A 22,956-nucleotide genomic window follows, 5' to 3' on the forward strand; every position below is an offset into this window, starting at 1 on the left:
ATGGATACTTTTACCAACTCGAGTCTTCTTCTCAACCACAGCAAGCCTAACATCACGGTCGTGATGTTTAGTAAATTTCAAGGGTGTGAAGGGCATTTATCTGGCCTCCTGTTCTACTACAGTGTGAAGGTCTTCAATTTTGTGATTGGTCTGCCGGCCAACCTGATGGTGGTGGGGCTCGTCCTGCGGAAGACGAGTGACTCCTCCACCTCTGACGTCTTCATCATGAACCTCGCCGTCTTTGATTCTTTCTTCTGCCTGATGACCCCGATCGAGCTGGCGAACAGATTGTTCCTGAACGACATGCATGTTTGGTACTTGCAGAGGTTCTCCTACGGGGTAAAAGACAGCTCCCCGCTGTTCCTCACCTGCATCTGCCTGGACCGCTACATGGCCGTGGTGCACCCCATCACCTTCACCAAGATCAAAGACCGCAGCTACAGAGCCGTCTGTGCTGCTGTGGTGTGGGCGTTCATGGTGGCCTATTCCCTCACGAAGTCCATCCTTGGGATCCAGAGTGTAGATCAGGCGTTCACGGTCTTCATACTGTCTGTCTTTGCAGTGATGCTGTTCTGTAACCTCTCCATCCTGCGGGCTCTGAGACAGTCTGTGCTGGGCAGGGATGAGATGCACCCCATGAAGAAGAAGGCCTTCAAGATGGTTCTGATCATCCTGGGTATCATCGTGTTTAATTACCTCCCCCCAGTCGCCCTCTTTCCCTTCCAGTACCACTTCCCTTCTAACGATTACAAGTGTTACGTTAGTCTGATATTATTCTCCTTTATGGATCTGAGCTGCAGTATAGAGCCCGTGCTCTATCTTTCGAAAATGGAAATGGTACCATTTTTGCCTAAATCAGTCAATATGGTGTGCTGCTCCACGAAGGCCCATTGTCCATAATTCCAGACCCGACTGTGATGGAAATACTGAGCTGGGGGAAAGTGTCATGATAAGAGTCTCCTTGCATGAAGCAAATGAATGCTGTTAGATGAATCTGGTCAGCCAGTGTGGGTTCATATTCGACCAAGGCTGTGCTGGCTTGGTTATAAATGCTAACACCCTGGTGTTTAACACTGAGACACAAGAAACAATTAAAGAATAACCATGCCTAAATGAAAAATCGATTGCTTAATATCTTTCAAATGCCAGCTGCGCTGTACATGTTAACTATATCAAAACAGGCATTTACTGAATTATAGCTGGACCCTGTAATAATATTGTCTTCGATTACGTCTTTATGTACTCATTAAGTGGTAGTCTTCCTATTTTAGTTCGAGTAGGGAGCTGCGTCAGCAGGCGTAGGCTGCAAAGGAGCAAGTAAAGGTTTATTCCGTGCTGAAAAGAGAAGAAAAGAAACACAACATTTCAGCTGTGGAGCCTTTTTCACACCCATTGTGTTTCTTTTCTTCTTTTTTCAGCATGGAATAAACATTTACATCTTCCTGTTTTGCCTTGATATCTTAAGATATGCTTAATCAAGGTAATTGTGAATTCCCAATTATATATTTTGTTTTGCAGACTTTGGCAATGTACAGTAATTTCTTTATATTTTTGTGCACGTCTGTGAATAAATGTATGTTAGTATTGTTGGGTGGCCCAGTCTTGACGTTTAGAAATTAGAAACTTATTCACACATATGTTTCAAAAATATTCAAATGACAATAGCATTTGCATGAATGTAATGAAATTATCTTAAAATAAACATCCAATAAGTAGACCTGGTACAACATTGGTTCTGAGAATTTATTTAATTATGACCTCTTTTTGTGCTGTATGAATGTGCTTTTCCAGCGCTTCCTGAACTGTGTGGTGCAGAAAGGCAGGTTTAGGAGAAATTGCAGTTAAAAGCAATTCAGATCCTTGAGCTTTGAGTCCAGTAGCTATTGAAGAGTTAGGGTTGGGTTTCACCGGGGTAATCAATGAAAAAAAAGCATCTTTTTCAACTACTGTATACATAGTTTTCTAGCCACTATGTATAATTATTTAACAAGGAAAATACACTAGACAAAAACTTTCTAGCCCAGAAAAGCACAATGACTGGGTGGTTCACTTCCTCTCTCTCCACTTCTTGTTCTTCAAGCATTTTTTTGGTCCTCTTTTGCACTTTTTCTAGAGGGGAGTCATGTACTCTCTGCGCTGTCTCTCTGTCTTTCTCTCTCTCCTCTTACACCCTTGCTCTCCAAAACTGTGAGTGCCCTTTGTGTCAAATACAGGATGTTGACAAATACTTTCACCAAAGTAAGAATTTGTTTTGATTAAGAATATTTAATTTTGTTGCTGCAGAAGAGAGATAGAGCCCAGGAGTTAATAATAAATTGAGGTTGCATAATACATTTCATATCAGTACAACATTTAGTCTTTATAATAATCAGTTTGACACCAACCTGAGTACATACAAATCATGAACATGAAAAAAACACCCGCATTGTACTGTATATTAAAGCTTCCTGTGATGAAGTCCCTTCAGAGCCCATTACATGAGAAGATTTGGTTTATCTGGGAATCCAGTGGTGACGAGGGCTCTCTGTACAGTATGTCTCGCTTAGTTAGCTTCTCTTGCTTTTGTTGTCAGTTTTTATAAACACAGTGTTGGTAACAAACTGGTGATATAAAAGTACAACATACCGTGCAGTATCTACCCCAAACATGACCTGGATGGATTTAATGTTACTGTAACACTAGGGGTGCACGTGGGCGCCCTCGCCTGCTGCTGCATCAAGTCGGCCCCCCACCGTCGGGGACTCGAACCCAGGCCTCCGGCGTCACTCAACAGGGACCCAGCCTGTTGAGCTAAAGAGAGATCTCCCTTCAGCCCAGTGGCTGCGGTCCCTGCTATCCACAGGGAAGGGCGGTGACGTCACCGCGCTGGTACGTCAGCTCTCGCAAGCAATGGAGGCTGTATGCGTTACATTATAAAGGTTAATGCAAAATACAGTATGAGTCCCCTGTTTTCTCCAAAAAGACGATCTAACCAATTCCTAGACTATATACGGTAGGTACATTTTAAGGGAGGCTCGGAAAACAAACTTCCATCACCTGGAGAACCGCGGTTGAGTTGGATTGGTGGGGTGTCTGAAGATGGCGTGATTTACCGTTAGGGACCGCAAACTTTGAACTGTGATTTTGAATACTTTTTATTTTAAACATTTTTTGAATAAAAAATTTAAAGCCAGGAAAAAAAAGATTAGACCGTGATTTACGTTCTTAACAACGTATGTGTCTGGAAATGTGCACTATTTCACCTATTAACGGTACACGAAATACCAGTTTCTTAAAGTGGTTGTAAATTCTCGCTTTACCGGCGTCTGTTCTCTACTGTAAGGTCGATGTTTTTCCGAACCACAGCTGTCAAAATTAAAATTAAGTTATTTCAGATTTACGATATGTTACACCTGAACGTTAGTGGGGAAAATACTGAAAAGAAAGAACGTTAAAGATTGCTTTGATTGAAATGTTTGTGTAGAAGCTACCTCAGTGTTTTGTACTTTATTTAAAGTTAAATTGAGTGAGAATAGCGTAGATAAATTATTATTCAGCGTTCAGGTTATGATATGTTGATGCCTGTGGGAAGAATATTCATAGAAAGTAGATAAAATAGTTACTTTAAAAGTAACTGTTGTGGACTCCGTTACTGTATGAAACGCCAGTGAGCTGAGTGCACAGTATGGCGAGTTCCCATGTATAGTGTAATTTGGTGTTTTATTATCGCATTTTTAAAGTCTTTAAACAATATGAAACCTTCTACTAAACCTGATATTGCGGTAAATTACAGTAAAAACTTCAGTAATCATTTCAATGTTTTTTTTTTACCAAACCTGTTATTTGGGGGAAAAAAACCTGTAAACTGTAAATACGTGTATGTATTCTAAAATATTTAGAATCTGAAGTATGTTTTTATGAATCAACGTATTCGAGATAATTGAGGTGGAAGCACGATAGTTTCTCGCTTTCTACTATACTCTGCACGTGTAGAAAAATGAAAGTAGTTCAAGGGGAGGTTCAGGTTCAGATTCACGAACAACTCAGGTTTCATGCATTAATTAAATGTATCATTCCCTCACTCTATCTGAATTCAAAACTAATTTACAGTACCCCTCCCCAGACTCTGTGAATTGGCCTTATGTAAAATCCTCCCATACGTCACGTAACGATAAATACAATTTTATTTACGCATAAATCCAATTTCTAACCACTTTATCCAATTCAGGGTCCCAGGGGAGCCTGAGCCGGAGCCTATCCGGGCAAGCAACAGGCGCAGGGCAAGACACACCCTGAGCAGGACCCCGGTCCATCGCCGTTTGTTCATGCGGATCGTTTGGATTTGAATTGATTGTTTGGATTGTTGCAAAATATTCATGGGATCAGTCAATTCCCAGGGAACAAATGAGCAGCAATATCTCTCGTGACCTCTCTCAGCAATATAACAGAAAGCCTGCAATTAACACACTAAAGCACCTGTACACACCTGTAACACCAAAGCAGCCCATTTCCAAGGGGTATAAACTCAAACAAAGTGTGTGACCTGCTCACATGTTGCAACGTTATATGATAGCACCATGTGTTTGGGTGACACATTCATCACACAGGGTAACTGACTGGGCCTCCCGTGGGCCCGGTCTGGGAGCAGAGCAGTCTGACACTAGCCGGCGTGATGTCGCTCCCTCTCTGTGCTCTGCTCAGGCATATTTGGTCATTGGATGCTCGCTCCACTCTGGCAGCTCGGACAGGCGTTTCTCTACGCCCTCCTCAATGGGCCAGCCCCAGGACCTGAAGAAAGGAGCCAGGTTCCTGCCGACCGCCTTGGAGAACGTCTCCGCGTACAGGTTCATCTTGCCTGTGTTGTTATTGGGGATGTTGCTCATGAGGTGGTAGGTCGCAAAGACTTTCTTGAAAGCTTCCCAGCCGAACTCCTCCTGGAGCTGCAAGACAGGGGTAATAAAATAGCATTTCTTTGTGTTAAATTGTTTATTATTATTATTATTTCTATCGATAATCACCAAAACTCTGATCGCAAAATGAGAACAGAACAAAACATATCAAACCCTCTTACCTCCCTACAATGGCAATCCGCTCTCAGAAAGAAGAAAACAAAACACAGTCACAAACCACAACTATATCTAGTGCACATGAAATATGCACATATAATAAACCTATAATAGTGATTTATCTTGGATACATGCTGACTCTCTGTGTTTTAGCACCAAGGATGCAGACTGGAAAGTTCCAAAAATAAAATTCTCAAAAACATAAGTCTGCTGACGCGAAGGAAGAGCGATAGAGGTCAGCCAGTATTGTGCTATTGTTTTTTTAGCAGCGATAGTACCAGCTTACCATATACTTTTTTGCAATATGGACAGTTTTTACTTACTTTTACATCATCAAGTAAAAGTGATTAATAGCATTTACTGTATAGAGATCTTTCCAACCCAAAGGATTGCAAAGCACTTCACAAACAGCAGGGGGCGCAGTATATCCATCACACCCATGAGACAGGGCTGCCATTATGCCCATGTAGAACACCTACAGTATACACCAATCAGGAGAAGGAAGAAATAATTCAGAAACCTTTCTGTCCTTGCTTCCTTTACCTGCATGTAGGTCTCCAGAGCAGTGAACACACTCCAGTCATTCAGGCTTCGACCCTTCTCCACAAAATGACGGGTTCTCTCCTCTCGGTTTTGGGGCGTACAGGCCTCGTGGGCCCTGTGCTTCTCCATGCCCAGCACGGTCTCGTGGATGTAGAGCGACCACAGGTTGCACGTGCACTCGGTGGTGTGTGGAGGGAACTCCCACGCTCCTCTCTGCTGGTTGTGTCCCAGTTCGTGGATGGGTCCCCACAGCCCACTGTTTTTAATGAGGTCCAGGTCAATTAAGTTTCTGGCTGCAGTTGAGTGCATCATAACAGGGTATCCAGCGTGCATCCAACCTAAGACAAAAGAAATCCGCTTAAATACATCAATCAGTCCCTTGATTCCCCGATCCCTCGATCAATCCTTTATTGCCTTTACAACAAGTTGCATAGAATTTGTTTTGGCGTACGGAAGCGCATTGCTGTCACCAAGGGAAAAATTATTTCTTAATTACAAGATAGCAACGATTTCTTCAGTGTATGTACAACCTGTTACATTGTGCACTGAACGCATCTAGAAGCTACGGCACTTTCGGTTTAATGATTGTGTCGATGTCCAGCGCTGCAGAATTTGTACGGATTTACTTTCGACTGGGGTTTAGTCATAAGGAAATCTTGCAATTTTTAGCAAATATGAACAGAATCAATATAAGCATGAGGATCAGTTTTGTGGGATGTAGAGATCAAAGCCATAATGGTTCCGTTATGAAGTTTCACGTGCAAGTCTGCACGTAGCGATAGAGGTATAATATGACAATTGTGCTATCGCGTGATCACATAAGGTACGCGAGAATTAAAATCTCGTAATGTCCAGCATAAAGCTACAAATGCTAGAGACAAGCATCTTTAAAAAGACTACGCCGACACTCATACGGTAGGGCATAAACGGACCCGACAATACAACGAGAGCAATTCTGCGGCGATGAGCACGCGCCGGTGAACACTTGCCGTGGGAGATCTGCACGTCGGCCACGAAGCGCTCCTTCCTGGGGAGCGTCTCAGGGATGGCTGCCAGCTCGGCGATGCCCTTCATGATCTGGTTCCACAGGGCCGCCACCTCCTCTGGGTTGTCCAGACAGCGCACTGCCTCAGAGGGCATCGCCAGGATGATGTTGTCAAACTCCAGCTCGGCCCAGGGAGCGGGAGCACCGCGAATGGCCTCTAACCAGTCTGAGGTGCTGGTCTCCCCTGGAGAGGAAGGAGCAAGGATCTCTGTGTGGGCACTGCTGCCAGGAAGACGCTCTCCAGTTTGTCATGGTCACGGTACAGTGATGACCCTGTGGCATCATTCTCCTCAATTCACCTTGAAAACCACTTTACAGGGTCGGCAGTGAAACACAAACTAGTTGATGTACAGTAAGTACACACTAAGGGGAAATTGAGAGGGGAAATTAACTTCTGTAGTGTGTCTAGCGTGGGAGTCTGAAACAAGCGACCTAACCACATGGTTATCGAATGATCTTAGCCCATTTTCTTTCAAGTAACCACTGGACTAGATCCTTGTTTTTATTACCTCTTAACCAAAGATGTACTAAGTGAGCTGTCCATAAGCTTTCTCATGTTGTGTTCTGACTTTTGTGTGCTCTTTTCCATAAAGCAGTGCTCAGAGTCTGTTTCAGATACAAGATTAAAGCCCTTTTACTCCACAAACATACATAAAACTGATCAGTTATATCTTGTTGTATTTCCAGAAACAATCCTACCTGTCAAGGATCTTCAGCAATCTGTAACATAATTTGTTAACGCAGGAAGTTCCCATTCATAAGTCATCCTGATGTATATTTGTTCTGCACTATCTGTTGAGATGTTGGCTACACAAGGTCGCGATTTCCAGCAGTTGTTGGCTTTGTGAATTAAGTTGAACAAAAAGGCAGTTATCTCATGTTTTGCGTGGCTGGGGGTGAAAGTTAGCCTACTCTATTCCAAGTCACACGAGCAAAGTTCATGCTGTTATGGTCCCTATTCCTCTATTGTTTACATTGTTCTTATAAAGGGGGATTTTCCCCATAGCTTGGGACCTTCTAGTCCCCAATCCCAATATATATTGGGGACCCCCTTTACACAAACTCAGTTCTCTGTTTGGCTTCTGCTATAATGCACCCCCCCCCGTCATACCTCCTCTGTAGTATGGTGCTCGGACTGCCTTCTCCACAGTGACTTCTAGGTCACCCAGACTGACATTTGCCGGTGCCACGAGATAGATGAGCCCCCCCCACAGGTTTGACACCTCTGTGCTCTCGGAAGCGATGGGGAAGCTCTCGCAGACTGTCGGAGCTCGTTTCAGCTCCTTGCAGTGCCCAATGTAATCCGTCTGGCAGCCAATCTGCACCTGCAATTCACAGCATTGAAGGGCGTCCCTCTCAGAGCTCTGTGGGGTCTTCCTCCCTTCTGGTCGCCTGGCAGGGAGGAGACCCACAGCCGGACTATTTGTTAACTACAGGTAGGAGCAACTTGTGGCCATTTGTGATAATAAATTGCCAGGGTATTGACAGGACATTGGCTAATGGGAAGGGAATGATCATTTAATTATTGCTTTTAAATTTAAGAAACAGAGCATGTAAGAGACTTGCAAAGGAACAGAAAAATCAGAACACTAACACTTAACACCGACTCTTTTCTTTTCCTTTCAGCCTGGAATAAACCTTTACCTGTTCCTTTGCAGCCTGCGCATGCTGACACAGCTCCCTGCTTGAACTTAAGTAAGAGAGTTTACCTTCCAGTTCTTTCCAACGATTTCTGGAGGCACAACAATGTTGGTTTTCCCACCGGGAGAAAGATAAAGGCCCGTGCTTTTCCATTCCACAGCATCTGAAACAGAAAAGGAAACGTACTGTACCTTCTGTTCAAGGTTGTCTTGACAACCACTGTATAAAGAGTACATTAACCCAGCAAGAATGCTAGAGTTAAAATGAGCTCCCTAGTGGCATTTGTAAAGAAACTGATGGACATTAAGTGAATTTTTTTTTCTGCAAATGGGTTACACAAGGTGTACTTATGACGCTGGTTAAACATTTTAGGCAGACGTTCAATAATTAAATAAGGTTGTTTTTCTGATGGAGAAATACTGTCAAACAGTATAGAAAAACACTGGTGCCAACAGAAAATCAGATAGCAAGTTCAACACAGAAAGAAAAGGTGATATACCACTATGTTACAAAGCCACTGTAGCTGTCTCAAATGTTCAGTGTGTCAAAAATCAAAGCTTTCTTACTGCCAGTGTTGGCGTTGATCTTAACCTTTACATCCGACACAGTGGGTAGGTCCTCGCAGTCCTTGATAATGAATGGCAGGAGAGAGTCGGGGTCAGGACACACTTTGTAGATCTCGACGCCCAACTTGAGGAGCACTTGGTCCTTGGAGTTCTGAATGGGGCAAGACTGGCAGGCCTGGGGGAGCCCCGTTTTCTTCACCATCTCAGTGAGCAGGCTGACGATGGAGGTGTAGGAGGGACAGTCGAGAGCCTTCATTCGGAGATATCCGGCGCAGTCGTTCCCCAGTTTGGGAAGCCAGGCTTCCTCGTGTGTCTCCAGGGACTTGCCTTCTATCATGTCCTCCGCAAACCGCTGCAGCGACCTTCGGAAATGGTAGGTCTGGGTGAAGATCTCCTCGGCGTTCAGCGCCTTGAAAGTGCCGGCCTGCAGGGTGGACCCCAAGATACCAAGGCCAAACTTGTTGAGGATGCGGTTCCCAGGGTAATGCATCACAGGGTCTTGGCCCGGGTGGTTCTGGGACCACCACCAGGCATGACCTCCAATGAGCAGCCCCCCTCCCTCTGCCACAAAGTCCTGGATCTCAGCTGCATGGGCATCGCTGTAGGAGGTGCAGACGTAGACACTCAACTTGTCACTGAATTCGGTCTTTTCGCACTGGAGGCCCCCTTGGCTTAACAGTGCGTGGGCTCCACCCAAGTTCGGGTGGACTCCCACAAGGCCGTTGCGACCCTCGTCCAGCCAGCGAACGGCATTATGGAGGAACTTCCGCAGCGGCTCGTGGGAGAGGTACGCCTCGTGTGTGGTGGCGATCACCTTGCCCTGGCCGTAGCAGGCCCCGGCGAGGAAACTCTGGTTGTTGTCGTTCATCCCGATGGGGAAAGCAAGCGGCCCGTGAACCAGGATCTCGGAAGGTAAGGCCGCACCCCTTATGTCAAATTCGCTCACTCCCTCCAGGAGGAACTCCAGGTCCTCCTTGAAGTCTTTGCCGATACTTCAGGGGCCGCCAGTGTCCACAAGGGGGAACAAGAAGGAAAATGTAGTCAGAATAGAATACAAATTAGATGCTGAGCAGAAAAAAAATGCCTTTTCTTAAACCTGAAAAACAATATCGCAAGGAAACAGAAAGGATAATGAAAAGGACGATGATTAAGGATGCTGATTCATTTCCATTGCACCCAGTAGGAACAAATTAAGAACAATATTAACTAAGGGCATTAAGTAAGTTAATATCAACTCTATTAATATTAACTGTTAATATTTAAAATAAATAGTATTCATAATAACTGTTACTGTTAATATTAACAAATATTAATTAAGGAGGCAGAGTGCCTTATGTTTTCTAGTCTTGATGAACAACATCCTAGCAGAGCTACAGCTATGACCCTTGAAGAAGGCTCGACGGCCGAAACGTTGTGTTCTCTTTCTTCTTTTTTTCAGCCTGGAATAAACCTATTACTTGTTCCTTTGCGAGCTACAGCTATGCTTATTCACATACATATTTCTAAACATCAAAATACAAAAACAGTCACTCCTCCTATACAATGCCCATAAAGCTTTTTTTATACATTCTTACAAGTAATTTAGTAGAAACATTGAAATGCATGGAGAAATAGTTCAACTTGTTGTCAGTGTTTTTAAATGGATGTGGAGACCAGCTTCCTTCCACCTCACTAGAGGGTGCTGTGATACCAGGCTGGCAGCTCTCCGGACTCTATTTCTAAGACTATCTGGATCTTCTGCCTTGTCTCTGGGTGCCTTTGGCCTCTGAATGCAGGCAAGTGAGGCTAGCTGTGGTAAATATTTAAGTTAAAGTTAAAAATATTTTTAGCTATTTACAAGTCCCTTTTCTTTGTTTCCTTTGTGGTTTCATTTACCAGCCTGTTACTGTTATAGAAGTTCAAGCAGGTGGCTGGGTCAGCAGGCGTAGGCTGCAAAGGAACAAGTAAGGGTTTATTCCATGCTGAAAAGAGAAGAAAAGAAAAGAGAGTTTTGGCTGCGGACCCTTCTTCGGGTCTTTTCAGCATGGAATAAACTTTTACTTATTGCTGCTATAGACAACACTGAGCAGGCAGTGGGATGTTGCCCCATTACTCTCACAATGAGACAAAAGGTACCATGTGCAACACATAGTTTGGTAAACTAGACTATATTTCCATCCATCCACTTTCTAACTGCTTCTTCCAATTCAAGTTTGCAGGTCCAGCAGAAGGCTACCAGCACAAGGCAGGGCACACCCTGGACAAGACACCAGTGCATTACAGGGCAGACACACAGATGTAGACACATATGCCTAAGGCTAATTTTCCCAGAAGCCAGTTATCCTACCACTATGTCTTTGGACTGTAGGTGGAAGCCCACGGAAACCCAGAGGGAACATACAGACTCCCTGCAGACAGCACCCCAGGTCCGGAATTCAACCTAGGGCCCTAGCGCTGTGAGGCAGCAATGCTAACCTCTTCGCCACCATGTCACCCGTAAACTGGACTGCTACTCATTTTATTTTGGCATCAACCTGACAGCAGGGGGTCTTCTGGCTGAACAGTAACCCACCTAATTACCTTACGTAATCAGTCAGATTGTGTAGAGGTACTTACGAAACAGCCAGCCAGCTGGAGGGGATCTCCTTGGGTATGGTGACGATGCCAGTCTCCCCCTGGTGTTGTGAAAAGTAGATACCAGCCACACTGCTCACTTTGTTGCCAGGGAAACTCAGGAGAGGGTTCTTGTTTGCGTGGCACTGGGACCAGTGCCAGGCCTCACCAGCAATCAGCAGCCCACCTCCCTCCTTCAGGAAAGCAATGAGCTCGCTCACTTGGTCATCTTTATAGGCGGTGGTAATGTAGACCCCCATCCCGCTCTTGAAAGAGGTGGTCAGCTCCGTCTTGGTGGGCGTGTAGCACAGATTGTCCGCCACGAAGCGGCAGGCCTCTTGGATGCCCACCTTAGCCTCCGGGGTTGGCTTTAGCCAGGCCACAGCGTTCTCCACAAATCCAGGGAGCAGGCTCAGGTAGTCCTCGTGCCCCATGGCTACCAGGCGGCCCGCCCCGTATCGCGAGGCTGCCATCAGGACTTGGCCCCTGTCGTTCATGGCCAGAGGGAAGGCATCATCGCCCGTCAGCACCAGATGACAGGGAATCGCGGACGACCTGAAATCCAGCTCGTCCAGTCCTTCCATCAGAGAAGCATATGCTTCTACACGGGCCATCCCCTGGGACTTCTGCGGTGACCTGTGCAACAACAGAATCAACGTGGGCTTCAGCTCATCCAGACAGACAGCGCCACATATCTCCCATTCCAAATTGTGCTGCTTGAATGAGCTGTGCTGGGGACAATTTTTCTCTGCTTCATCGGTAAATTTCTAGGCTTGACAGAAAATCAGATAGCGTAACGTAATGTTAATTTGTTAATGATAATCACGTAACGATAATTTGAAAGCAGAATGAGCGTGGGGCAGGCAGTGGTAAGAGATTTTAATAGCCAAAGAAGCAAGAAGACCATTGAGCAGAGCTGACAATGCAGCTGTGAGGAGCTTACCACTCCTGTGTGTAGTGCTAAACACTGACAGAGGAGAATCTTTCTGAGCTTTCCCCCATCCTCCACCGTGCCACTGATTGAGGTTGTGATACTGGGCCAAACTGGCCGGGTAAGCAGGCGCATACTGGAGCTGTCTCAATGGGGTTCAGCACAAAATTCTGGTGGCTCTTAAATATTCCTTAGTAAGGCCTGAGGCTCTGCCAGAAACTGTGGCAAAACAGCCCCCACAACCAGCTGCATCTGGCTATGGACAGGGACTTTCCAAGTAATGCTAATACAGATCACGAAATAAATCGAGATGGACGTCCCTATTTTCCATCCACGTATATTTTTAAGCAATGAAAAGCAGCCCATTTTGTGCAAATCAAGCCAGTGGTGCTCACTCACCCAGTGCGCTTGTCAGAGCCTCTCATAGTGGGGCTCAGTTATCCATTCAACAGCATATAATGGGCAATTGCATCTCCACAGAAAAGGTAGTGAATACACCTTTGGAATATATTTGGAATTTTGGCACAGAAATTGTGCTATTAAAGTGTCCATCATTCAGTTCGGCCGAACAGTTAAATTTGGTCACCTAACACCCGTCCTCCTCAGGATCTGATATCCAGCTGCTTTTCCTCATCTAAGTTATAAACAACTCTTCATCCAGGAGTGCTGTTACTATCATCCAGTTCAGGTTTAAGAGCTGTGTACAGTTTAAACTACCAAAGCAGCCTGGTGTGTTAAGGTTCCTGAAGTCCAGAGTAGGGGACCTATGCACTTAAACGGAAACTCAAAGACATAACAGATATCTTACCTTAAACAGCGGGAGGGTGAGGCAGCTGATAGTCTCTGCTTCCAGCTCTTGAATGGTCGTGGCTGCAGCTGTCTGCGGTACACTCACGAGCAGCAGGACTTGTTTTTCCAGGTCGACAGAGGTGGAAGTTGAAGAAATGACTACGTCACACTGGGATGTGGAAAACAATTTCTTTACCGAGCTCACAAAAGCAACAGATACAGGCTTTCAGCCAGCGGAACCAGCTGGAGGACTGTACCACCATCATCAGCAGTTCATGATCAGTTTAACTATTGTATACGGGTTGGCATGATGACTAGCTTACTAGTTATTGTTTTAGCATTGAGCAGAAGCATTAAACAAACCCATTCTAACTGTTTCTATTCAGCAAGTTCTGTTATTCCACGATTTGTCCCATGTGCTCCTGGAATTTTCAACCTTCCTTCTAGCAGGGTGGTGGGGCTTCACACGGGCAGACTGCTCCAGATATAGTCTCATGTTTACCTTAACCCTAATAAGACAATGTCAGTTTTACGTTTTCTAATTCCAGAATCTGAGGTTTTACCGCTGTAGGCATGTGCTTGCAACAGTGTGCAGCAGTAGGTTTGGATTTAATTAGGATTCTTGTTTGCATTGTTGTAAAATTATTCTCTGAATTTGTGTGCTTGCTCTTCCTATCCTTCAAAGAGTTGTACTAGTACAAGTTGTACTACTGTACAAGTTGTACTATTTAATAATCACTGTATTACTTTTGCACTGTTTTTGTCCTGTTTGTACACTGTACTTTTCTCTGTGTGTTTTTGATAATTTTGCACTGGCACCATACTGTTGTTTACACTGTTATTGTATGTCTGTCTATTGTCTTGTCTGCTGTTCTATATATATATCTACTGCACCTGAGAGACTCATGAGAAACACATTTCACTATACTATGCACCCTTGTAAGTATAATGACAAATAAAGTTGAATTGCATTTAATCCCTTTTAAAATCCCTTTAAAAAGCATTGTGGCTTTTGAAAAGTGCTTTGAATCAAGTGATAAAAAAATTGGAATAAATAAAAAAAATCTTTGTTATTCATATTTTTCTGTATAAAATATTCTGCTGCTTTTTCTAAATCACGCTCTGGTTTATAAAGTTACTTAACCATTAGCCTTACTGTATTCTACATATTCAAATATAACAACTTTTGTTAGTAGGTGTGGTGGTTTCCCCTGTTTGTTTGGTATGTTAATTATAGAGCTGATGTACTGAACACCCTTAGCAAATGTAATAGGCGTGGCAGTTTTAAGTCCTTGTTGACTTTTACAAATCCAGCTGTATCACTTCTGCAAACTGTCTTGTCAAACCCAGTGTTGAATTTTCCTTCTCTATGCGAGACAAAAGTTATGACAATAATAAGCAGCTTGTGTTACCTACATACACTAAATCAAATTTTTAAAATATGCATTTGGTTGACATTAATAGTACAATGTAACCCTATAATTTGGGCTCCATAAACCTTATGCTGTTTTCTACTTAATTACGATGATGCTAATTCCTTACACTTATACGCGTGTTCGAAGTCCAGCGTAGTGTAGGGAAGTATAGAGCTTACTTGTTGAACAAGACTGAACAGTTATAATAGAGTAGAGGTACTGTTCATGTACTCCTCGACTTTATATAAATCCAACTTCACGTAAAAAGATGAGTGTAACCTGAAGCAGTCTTGTTCTGCATTGTCTTGCGTGTTACAGGTGCATTATCTGATATGATGTCAGGTATCTGTTTCCAGTAGTACTCTTTTAGTCATGGCTGAAAAGCATTCAGATCAGCCCTAGGAATTTAGATATGTGAACGTCTACGTTACATGATGTGATGTGATGCTCTTTGCTTGAACTACAGTTTTACTGTACGTACTGCAGTGGGTGTCCCTTTTGTTCCGTAGAAAGTGTCAAGAGGAGAAGCAGAAGCAGGACAGCGGGACTTGGCCTTAATTAACAGGTGCATGCTCGTTACCGAGAGGGGCTGAGAGAAAGCCAGGTTGTATGGAACATAACCATTGTGGAACTGTTGGAGTGCCTGGGTCTAATGAGTTCTTTTGTATGCAATTGAATGGGGAGTCCATTCATGAGGCCACGCTCGTGAACTGGGCTACTGAACTTCTGCACTGCTCATCCTCCGCAGTGCAAAAAGATACCACAACCAGCTCCTTCGTTCTTGCATAACTAATGAGCAAGCTCAATGTCATCGATAAGATGCTAGTTATATCTGAGGACTGCAAAGGAGGGCTTTGGAAGGGCCAGCAGCTAAGAAGCGCTGGGCTGGAAGAACGACACATCACGACATAACCCAGGCTCCTGCGGCTGGGCAGACCTGTTCCTTGTTTCCCTGTGGCCGTGTCAAGGGTTCATTCCCAGGAATGGTCTTGCCTTTGGTGTCTGGGGGTCAGAGGCGAGAGCCGAAGAGCTCCCATGCGCTCAGGTCTGTACCTCCCTTAACAGGACTACTGTCGCTCGTGTGGGGACAATGCAAGTTCAGGTTACCCAGAATCTCTTGGACAATATTCTGTTAGCTGGGATCGCTACTTGTCATCTGGAGGGGCTGTGGCGAGAACCGTGTCATTTGATCTCTGACCACCTCTGACTTTTATCTCGCATTTCAGAGAAACCTGAACCCAGAGGAGCCTAAGTGCATAAAGAACCACAGGAAGGGAAGACACCTGTACAAAAAACTTACCCTTGGGATAATATACTTTGTTTTTTTATTCTGATATGCTTTCTTTTTAAATACAAATAAAAAACACTTGTGTTAAGAGGCTATCGTGTTGCCGGTCTCATCGTGTTCCTCTCCCCTGTGTCAGATCACAGTTGCTAGCGGCTCACTGAAACGTAACTGCAGCTGTGACCCTCAGGCGATTGCATGTCTGTTTGTATAGATACAATAATTCTCTTTAGAAGAGAGAAGCTGCTCAGCTCGTAGACGGTGAGGTTCATTTCAGCAGCAGCATGGGAAGAGATTCCCTTTGCAGCCTTACGTGAAACATTGATTTAAAAGGAAAGGTTGTTAGAAATCCTGCACTACCTGTCTTTTGGCGAAAAGCAAAACGTTTTGCAATTAACCGCTGTAGTGGGGATCCATGCCCTTGTGGTGCATACCTCCTATTGTGTTAGTCTGAGAGCAGGGTGGCTAAAGGGTGGAGCAGCACAGGCTGACTCAGCTGCTGTCTTGGCGTCTCTGCTGTGTAATCGTATTAGGTTAGTGGAAGGGCTGGCCTTTCCCGCGGTTTAGGCGAGGTCTGTTCGTGTCGTGATTGTACTTTGTTTATTTTTTTTCCAATTTGTACATTAAGGTGTGCTGAACTGTCATCGCTAAGTACAAGTCCATTTCTGTCACGGCGAAGATGTGAACAGTGTCACGCCATCCTCAACAGACGAGCCACTCCAGCACCCCACTGAGTTAGGGAGGGGTTGTGCAGCCTTGCATGTAATTCCCACACTAAGCTTCATCACAATAATGATGAGAAGAGTGATCATTAGCACCACATGATACAAGAATCACCCAAAAAACACCTTCTTGTCTCTGCTGGCCACAGTACAGTATGGATCTGTATGAAAAGGGCACGTATTATACACATGGGGTACAGTTACTGTGTAATTGTCATTTCAGTGCTTCTGTGTCTGGTAACAGTTTTTTAATTCCATGTTCTTGTTAGTATCTTAAAACAGAAATGAATGAAAAGTAGAACTGAATTGGTAATTAAGTCATGAAAAAGTGAAGTGAAGTGAAGTCTTTCAATTTGAGAACATTTTCCCTTCAGAACGTTTCTAAAGCTGTTTACTCTTGTGTCAAATTCGCTCTTTCTCATCTGCAAACACAGTAGGAAGACAATAGTAATCAAAGCAATGAATTATTAAAAATTGTTGTATAAGCATAACAGAATTAAAAGGCCATTGTTAACTTCACTTTCTTTAAATGGTCATGATTTATTTTAATATTCACTGTGGAGATTTGATGTGGGAGGGAAACCTCCCGTACTGAAAAATGTATTTCACAGATCCACTGGTTTCAATTACTGCTTATCTCATGACTCCAGAAATTTTCAACGTGAAGCTCTGAAGTCACAGCTGCACAGACACCCAGTATTTGAAACACAGGAGAGCACATTCCCACATGTGTGGATCTACAACAGTACTGATTTTATATAAATGGTGGTGTTAAAACCCTTGTCTTCTCACTGTTCATCACCTTCCCAGCTGGCCCTCGGCTCATTTCTGCTACTGGGGTATTTATTAATTTACATGGTTGATGCTTTTATCCAACATAAGTAACCATTTATGCATGTGGTCATTTGTATTGTAGATGCCTGAATAGAGTACCTTGCTCAAGGTAATCAGTGACAGGTCTTACTAGGTAATGGGAGGTGTGTAATTGACCTGCGTTCATTCTGTCATCATCCAATCTAATCGGAGGTGAATCGAATATGTGCAGTATATTCACTGTTTCTCATGAGTTTTGTTCCCAATGAAATCATAGCAAAAAATATATTTAAAAAATATATATGCATTTGGAATTGTCTTGTGCTGTTTATTCTAAGAGACAATGAAATACAGCTCAAGAAACACAATAGCGATATGACTCCGTGAAGGTTCATATAACAAGTATCCTACCTGGTTCAGATTAATAATTCAATAAGTAGTTAAAGCGACCTGATGGTGGAATGGCTGTGGACCCTGGCTTTGTGGGAGCACACACTGTTGTTTTGGGAAAATGAGCTGGCTGGCGGGCTGCATTTCAAATGGAAGGGGGAAAGGTTGCAAAATGTTACCCTGTAAGGCAACACGTTCTTATCAGCACTCAGCATTAATCGCATAATAATAATAATAATCCTTACACTCATATAGCACTTTTCTGGACACTCCACTCAAAGGGCTTTACAGGTGATGGGGACTCCCCTCCACCACCACCAGTGTGCAGCCCCACCTGGATGATGTGACAGCAGCCATAGTGCACCAGTAACACTCCCCACACACCAGCTCTCAGTGGGGAGGAGAGCTGAGTGATAGAGCCAGTTCAGAGATGGGGATTATGAGAAGGCCATGACTGGTAAAGGCCAGGAGGACATTTGGCCAGGTAATACTACTACTCTTTTTGAGAAACACCCTGGAATTTTTAATGACAACAAAGAGTCAGGACTTCGATTTTACGTCTTATCCGTAATAGCGCCTTTTTACAGTATAGTGTCCCTGTCACTGTACTGGGGTATCAGGACCTCCTACTGGTCCCACTAACACCTCTTCCAGCAGACACCTTAGCTTTCCCAGGAGGTCTCCCCTCCAGGTACTGACCAGGCTCACACCTGCTGAGCTCCAGTGGGCTGCCAGCTGTGAGTTGCAGGGTGACATGGCTTATTGTTGAGTAAGGACTGGCCATAAGAAGCTTTTAGCACAGTAAACCACCGTCAGTCATTAATAGGCCTGTTGTTGGTCAGTTAGAGCGTTCACTGTAACTGACCATTTGTTGTGGTCATGTCTTACTGTGGTAATGTGGTGTAACCAGGATGAGGACAAGCTACCACCAGTATTCCAAACAGACAATGAATGGTTGCTAAGTGGACACTGGGAAGACTTTTAATATTCAATAAGTATTTCATATACTGGAAAGCAAATGGCTGCATGTTTCTTCTATGCAATTTCTTAAATACTACAGAATGTGTACTGCTGATTGCTGCACACCTGTAACTGATTCTAAAACAAAGCTGACACTTTTTTCCACATACCAGATTTTTATTTATTTTGAAATCGTTGAAGCAACAAAACCGTTGCTTTCCTTGCTTCTCATACATTTTTAAAGAACAGTCCCTCAGAAGGCAACCTTCTTCATGTTCTTGTATAATCCGTCGCTTGGTTGGGTTTAAAACAGTATTGCAAAATACTATCCTCTTATCCCTTTGCGAACAGCATTTTTTAGCGAAAAGGTACAAGCTCCATCAGGTTCTTGTCCCTTGATGATATCACTGAGCTCCACTCCTGTGCATTCCTCTGCACAGAATGCACACAGCCCGCCTTGGAAAAGTTTCCACAGGAACCCAGCTGTGGCTGGCTGTGAAAGTACACCATTGTGCAGAGATCAAGACTGGTTTACTGGCTAAATCTATACTGACTCATACCGCAGACAGTGTCTGGGAATGAAACCGAGCTTTAGAGAAATTTGCATCTGGGCCGACACAAATACAATAAAAACCAAAGTTAAAAACATTATCTTGCCTGGTCTTCACTGTTCTGTCACCAGTTGACCTCCCAGTCTTATACTGGAAACGTGTCTCTGGTCTGGGTCCAGGTATAGTTATTGGCAAAGTAATAGCACTTGGTTTTGTATATCATCCAGCTTGCAATATCACTCTGAGGAAGGAGAAGAAGAAGAGACCAGTCTGGATCCACAAGAGAAATCAGATGGCCAGGTACACTCTTTTCACCAGAAGCCAGCAATTATCTGGGGATCGCCTACGAGAAGCAAACGTCGGACTGCTTTTTGTACATTTTAACCTTTTGAGTTTTTGGCCACATTATTGTACTCTGAATTACTGTTGGTGTTTGATGGATGTTTGAGAAATTCAATCATTAAAATGATAACCTATGTTTATGTTCAAAATGCTTAGTGAAAATGAATGTTTTCTGACTAAGTGTTGCAGCATTTCAAAAGCACTTGCATTGACTTCTTTAGTTATGTTTATAACGACTGTGATGATCAGATGCACCACTTACAGACATTAATTCCTCTGGTTACTAGTCTGAACCGGGCCTGGGAACTTGTACTGTGTGTGGTGTAATGTCACAGGGGGACGGTCAGGTAAAAAGTGACGTAACGGACAGGTTTAAGCAATATAAACAATCAGCCAGACTCTTAAAAATAGTACTGTACCTCCGTGGCTTTTCCTTTAAGTTTAGACAACTTTAGATGTCTCCATATCTTAGTCTAAGACGCTATTGTCTGCAACAACTCCAACAACCACATAGTAATCCGCAATCCAATAATCGTTCCCGTATGACAATCTACAGCATTCAAAGCACCAGAATTTCTTCCTTTAATTCTCTTCTCACACCACGAGTTATTTTTCTCCCCCAAACTTCCTCATCGATCGAGCCGATCTCGACTGATATAGTCTTGCATGTTACGCGGTTGTTCCGTATGCTGCTGATGTGAGATATAGCTTTCCCCGGGTGTACAATTTGTGAGTTCGGTCGGCCATCTTTGTAGGGTCTAACTGTACCCGAAACAGGTTTATTAGGAAAAAAACAGATCCAGCCATTTAAAATGAGTGAGGTGTGCTTCATTAAAACGCGGTGGACGTACCGCAACATACCGCATGCTTTTTGATATATTGTAGCGCCTTCTCCCGGTGCTGAGGAGGAAGCGCACCTAGGCACTCAGGGTACCGCGAAACAGGCTAGGAGTTGTAGCCGGGGGGAGTCTGAGGGTCAGCACGATGACCAGCTGCTGACCCTCCTTATGTAAATAGTTTTATATTAGTTTAAGTGTCCTGTGTAGCTTTGTAAGTGTGTAGTCTTCTGTTAACGAGTTACCACCCTAAACCTGTGTACGTCTTCTGTCAGTCCCCTTATGTGTGTGTAAATCCTCTGTTGGTTTTGGTTTTGATGGGAGAATAAAAGCAGTGAGCAACCCCTGCTACCTCACACCCATCCAGGGCTGGATCTGCTGCAGCGAGTGGGGGCCAGTTTGGACTTGGGCCGGCAGGAGTTGGTGTGGCAGGGAGAGCGACTTCAGCTGGTGGAGGGCAGGCCCGGCGGAGGCAGAGGGACGCAGGCTTGCCGGAGCCGGGGGAAAAAGAGGCAGTGGTGGCGGCAGTCGCCAGGGTGGAACAGGCCTGTGAGCCGAGGAGCGAGCGTGCTGAATCCTGCCCCTGAGTCACCAAGGGGGGCCAGACAAGGCGGCGGTGGTGGGGGCCGAGCGTTGCGTGGAAACAACGCCATTGAGGACCTGTACCAGTGAAGCTGCCAGGGCCTCGATCGGGACCAGCGGCAGCGGCTGCGGGCCCTACTCGCACAGAACGAGGACCTCTTCGTGGCAGGACTGCACTCGCACTGCCCTGGTCCAACACGACATCGACACCGGCGACGCTCGGCCCATCCGCATCCCACCGGGGCGCATGGCTCACGCCAAGCGGACCGCCGCCGAGGAAAAGATCCGGGGGATGGCCGCAGCGGGGGTGACTGAGCCCTCCGCGAGCCCGTGGTCGGCACCAGCTGTGCTGGTCCGAAAAAAAGACGGCTCGTGGAGGTTCTGCGTAAACTACCGCAAGCTGAATGAGGTCACCCGGAAAGACTCCTACCCCCTGCCGAGGATAGACGACGCCTTGGACTGCATCACCGGGTCAACCTGGTTCAGCTCCCTGGACCTCCGCTGCGGCTACTGGCAGGTACCGCTCGCTCCCGATGCTCGCCCGAAGACGGCCTCTGGCAGTTCACTGTCATGCCCTTTGGCCTGTGCAATGCCCGGGCGACATTCGAGAGGCTGATGGAGAGGGTGCTGGCATCGGTCCCGCTGAACCAGTGTGTGGTGTACCTGGACGATCTGCTGGTTCATGCCCGGGGTTTTGACCAGGCGTTGACGAACCTCCAGGCGGTGCTGGCCTGCATCCGCTGTGCTGGCCTGAGGCCCAGCCCCCGCAAGTGCGAGCTCCTGCGGCAGGAGGTGACCTTCCTGGGACATGTTGTTGGACTTTTCAGATAGGAGGTTAAAACCACTTGGTCAAAACCTGACTTGGGACCCAAAATCCAGCCCTGAGCTTGAAAAATGTCTAAGTAGTGTGTGAATGCTAACCCTAACCCTACCTGGGGTGTCAACTGAGCATTTCTGCTGTCTATATCTGAACTTCTCTGGGCATAGGACTTTGACATGTTTCCCAAACCTAAATGTATGAGTGGGTAAAAATGAAGACCGTTGCTCAAAGCTCTTGCAATTAAAGTAGAATCCATAATGCTTGGTGTAAAATTTTGATCCCGCCGACTCAGTTCCAGGATACAACTACCGCGCGGTGCTCTGCGCCAACCAGGCCCAAGCAAGTTTCTGAAAAAAAAAATTCAGATAGGACTACAAAACCACCCGTCCTAAACCTGACCTGGGCCCCAAAATCCAGCCCTGAGCTTAAAAATGGTCTAAGTAGTGCGTGAATGCTAACCATAACCCTACCTGGGGTGTCAACTGAGCATTTCCACTAATCTATTTTTGAGCCTCTCTGGGCATAGGACTTTGACATGTTCCCCTAACCAAACAGTTTGAGTGGGAAACAATCAAGACCACTGATCAAAGCTCTTGCAAGTGAATGGGATTCAACAATGCTTGGTTACAGCTTTTCATCCGACCGACTTAGTTTTGGGATACAATTACCGCGCCGTGCACCGCGCCACCCAGGCCACAGGGAGTTTCCTTAAAAAATAATTCAGATGGGAGCAAAAAAACCACCCGCTCTACACCTGACTTGGGCCCCAAAATCCAGCGCTGAGCTTAAAATGGTCTAAGTAGTGTGTGAATGCTAACCCTTCCTGGGGTGTCAACTGAGCATTTCCGCTGTCTATATCTGAACTTCCCTGATCCAGGATTTTGACACGTTCCCCAATCCACACAGTATGAGTGGGAAACAATCAAGACCGCTGATAAAAGCTCTTGCATTTGAATGAGATTCAACAGGACTTGGTTACAACTTGTGATCCAACCGACTCAGTTTTGGGATACAAGGCCCCAGGCCCCTGAGAGTCTGGCACCTTCGCAACGCTATAGGGCTCAGAAAACCTGGCAAATTTATTTCAC

General features: G+C 45.0%; 2 protein-coding genes across 2 annotated transcripts; one reads left to right on the plus strand and one right to left on the minus strand.

The window, feature by feature from the left end:
* Nucleotides 1-929, plus strand: LOC148838600 (proteinase-activated receptor 3-like). The gene has a single exon (XM_088911085.1). The coding sequence runs from the start codon at nt 1-3 to the stop codon at nt 898-900; it is 900 nt and encodes a 299-aa protein (XP_088767211.1). The 3' UTR covers nt 901-929.
* Nucleotides 930-2,245: 1,316 nt separating this feature from the next.
* On the minus strand, nt 2,246-20,686 carry LOC148838601 (TRPM8 channel-associated factor homolog). Its single transcript, XM_088911076.1, has 10 exons — nt 20,050-20,686; nt 19,395-19,529; nt 13,172-13,321; nt 11,436-12,068; nt 8,841-9,832; nt 8,343-8,437; nt 7,745-7,958; nt 6,578-6,817; nt 5,589-5,926; nt 2,246-4,919 (listed from the first exon to the last, which is right to left on the minus strand). The coding sequence occupies exons 4-10, from the start codon at nt 12,044-12,046 to the stop codon at nt 4,677-4,679; spliced, it is 2,733 nt and encodes a 910-aa protein (XP_088767202.1). The 5' UTR covers nt 12,047-12,068; nt 13,172-13,321; nt 19,395-19,529; nt 20,050-20,686; the 3' UTR covers nt 2,246-4,676.
* Between the last annotated feature and the right edge of the window lie 2,270 nt (nt 20,687-22,956).

Source organism: Atractosteus spatula, chromosome 3 (genome assembly GCF_055471065.1).
Source record: "Atractosteus spatula isolate fAtrSpa1 chromosome 3, fAtrSpa1.hap1, whole genome shotgun sequence".
Classification (NCBI taxonomy): Eukaryota; Metazoa; Chordata; class Actinopteri; order Semionotiformes; family Lepisosteidae; genus Atractosteus; species Atractosteus spatula.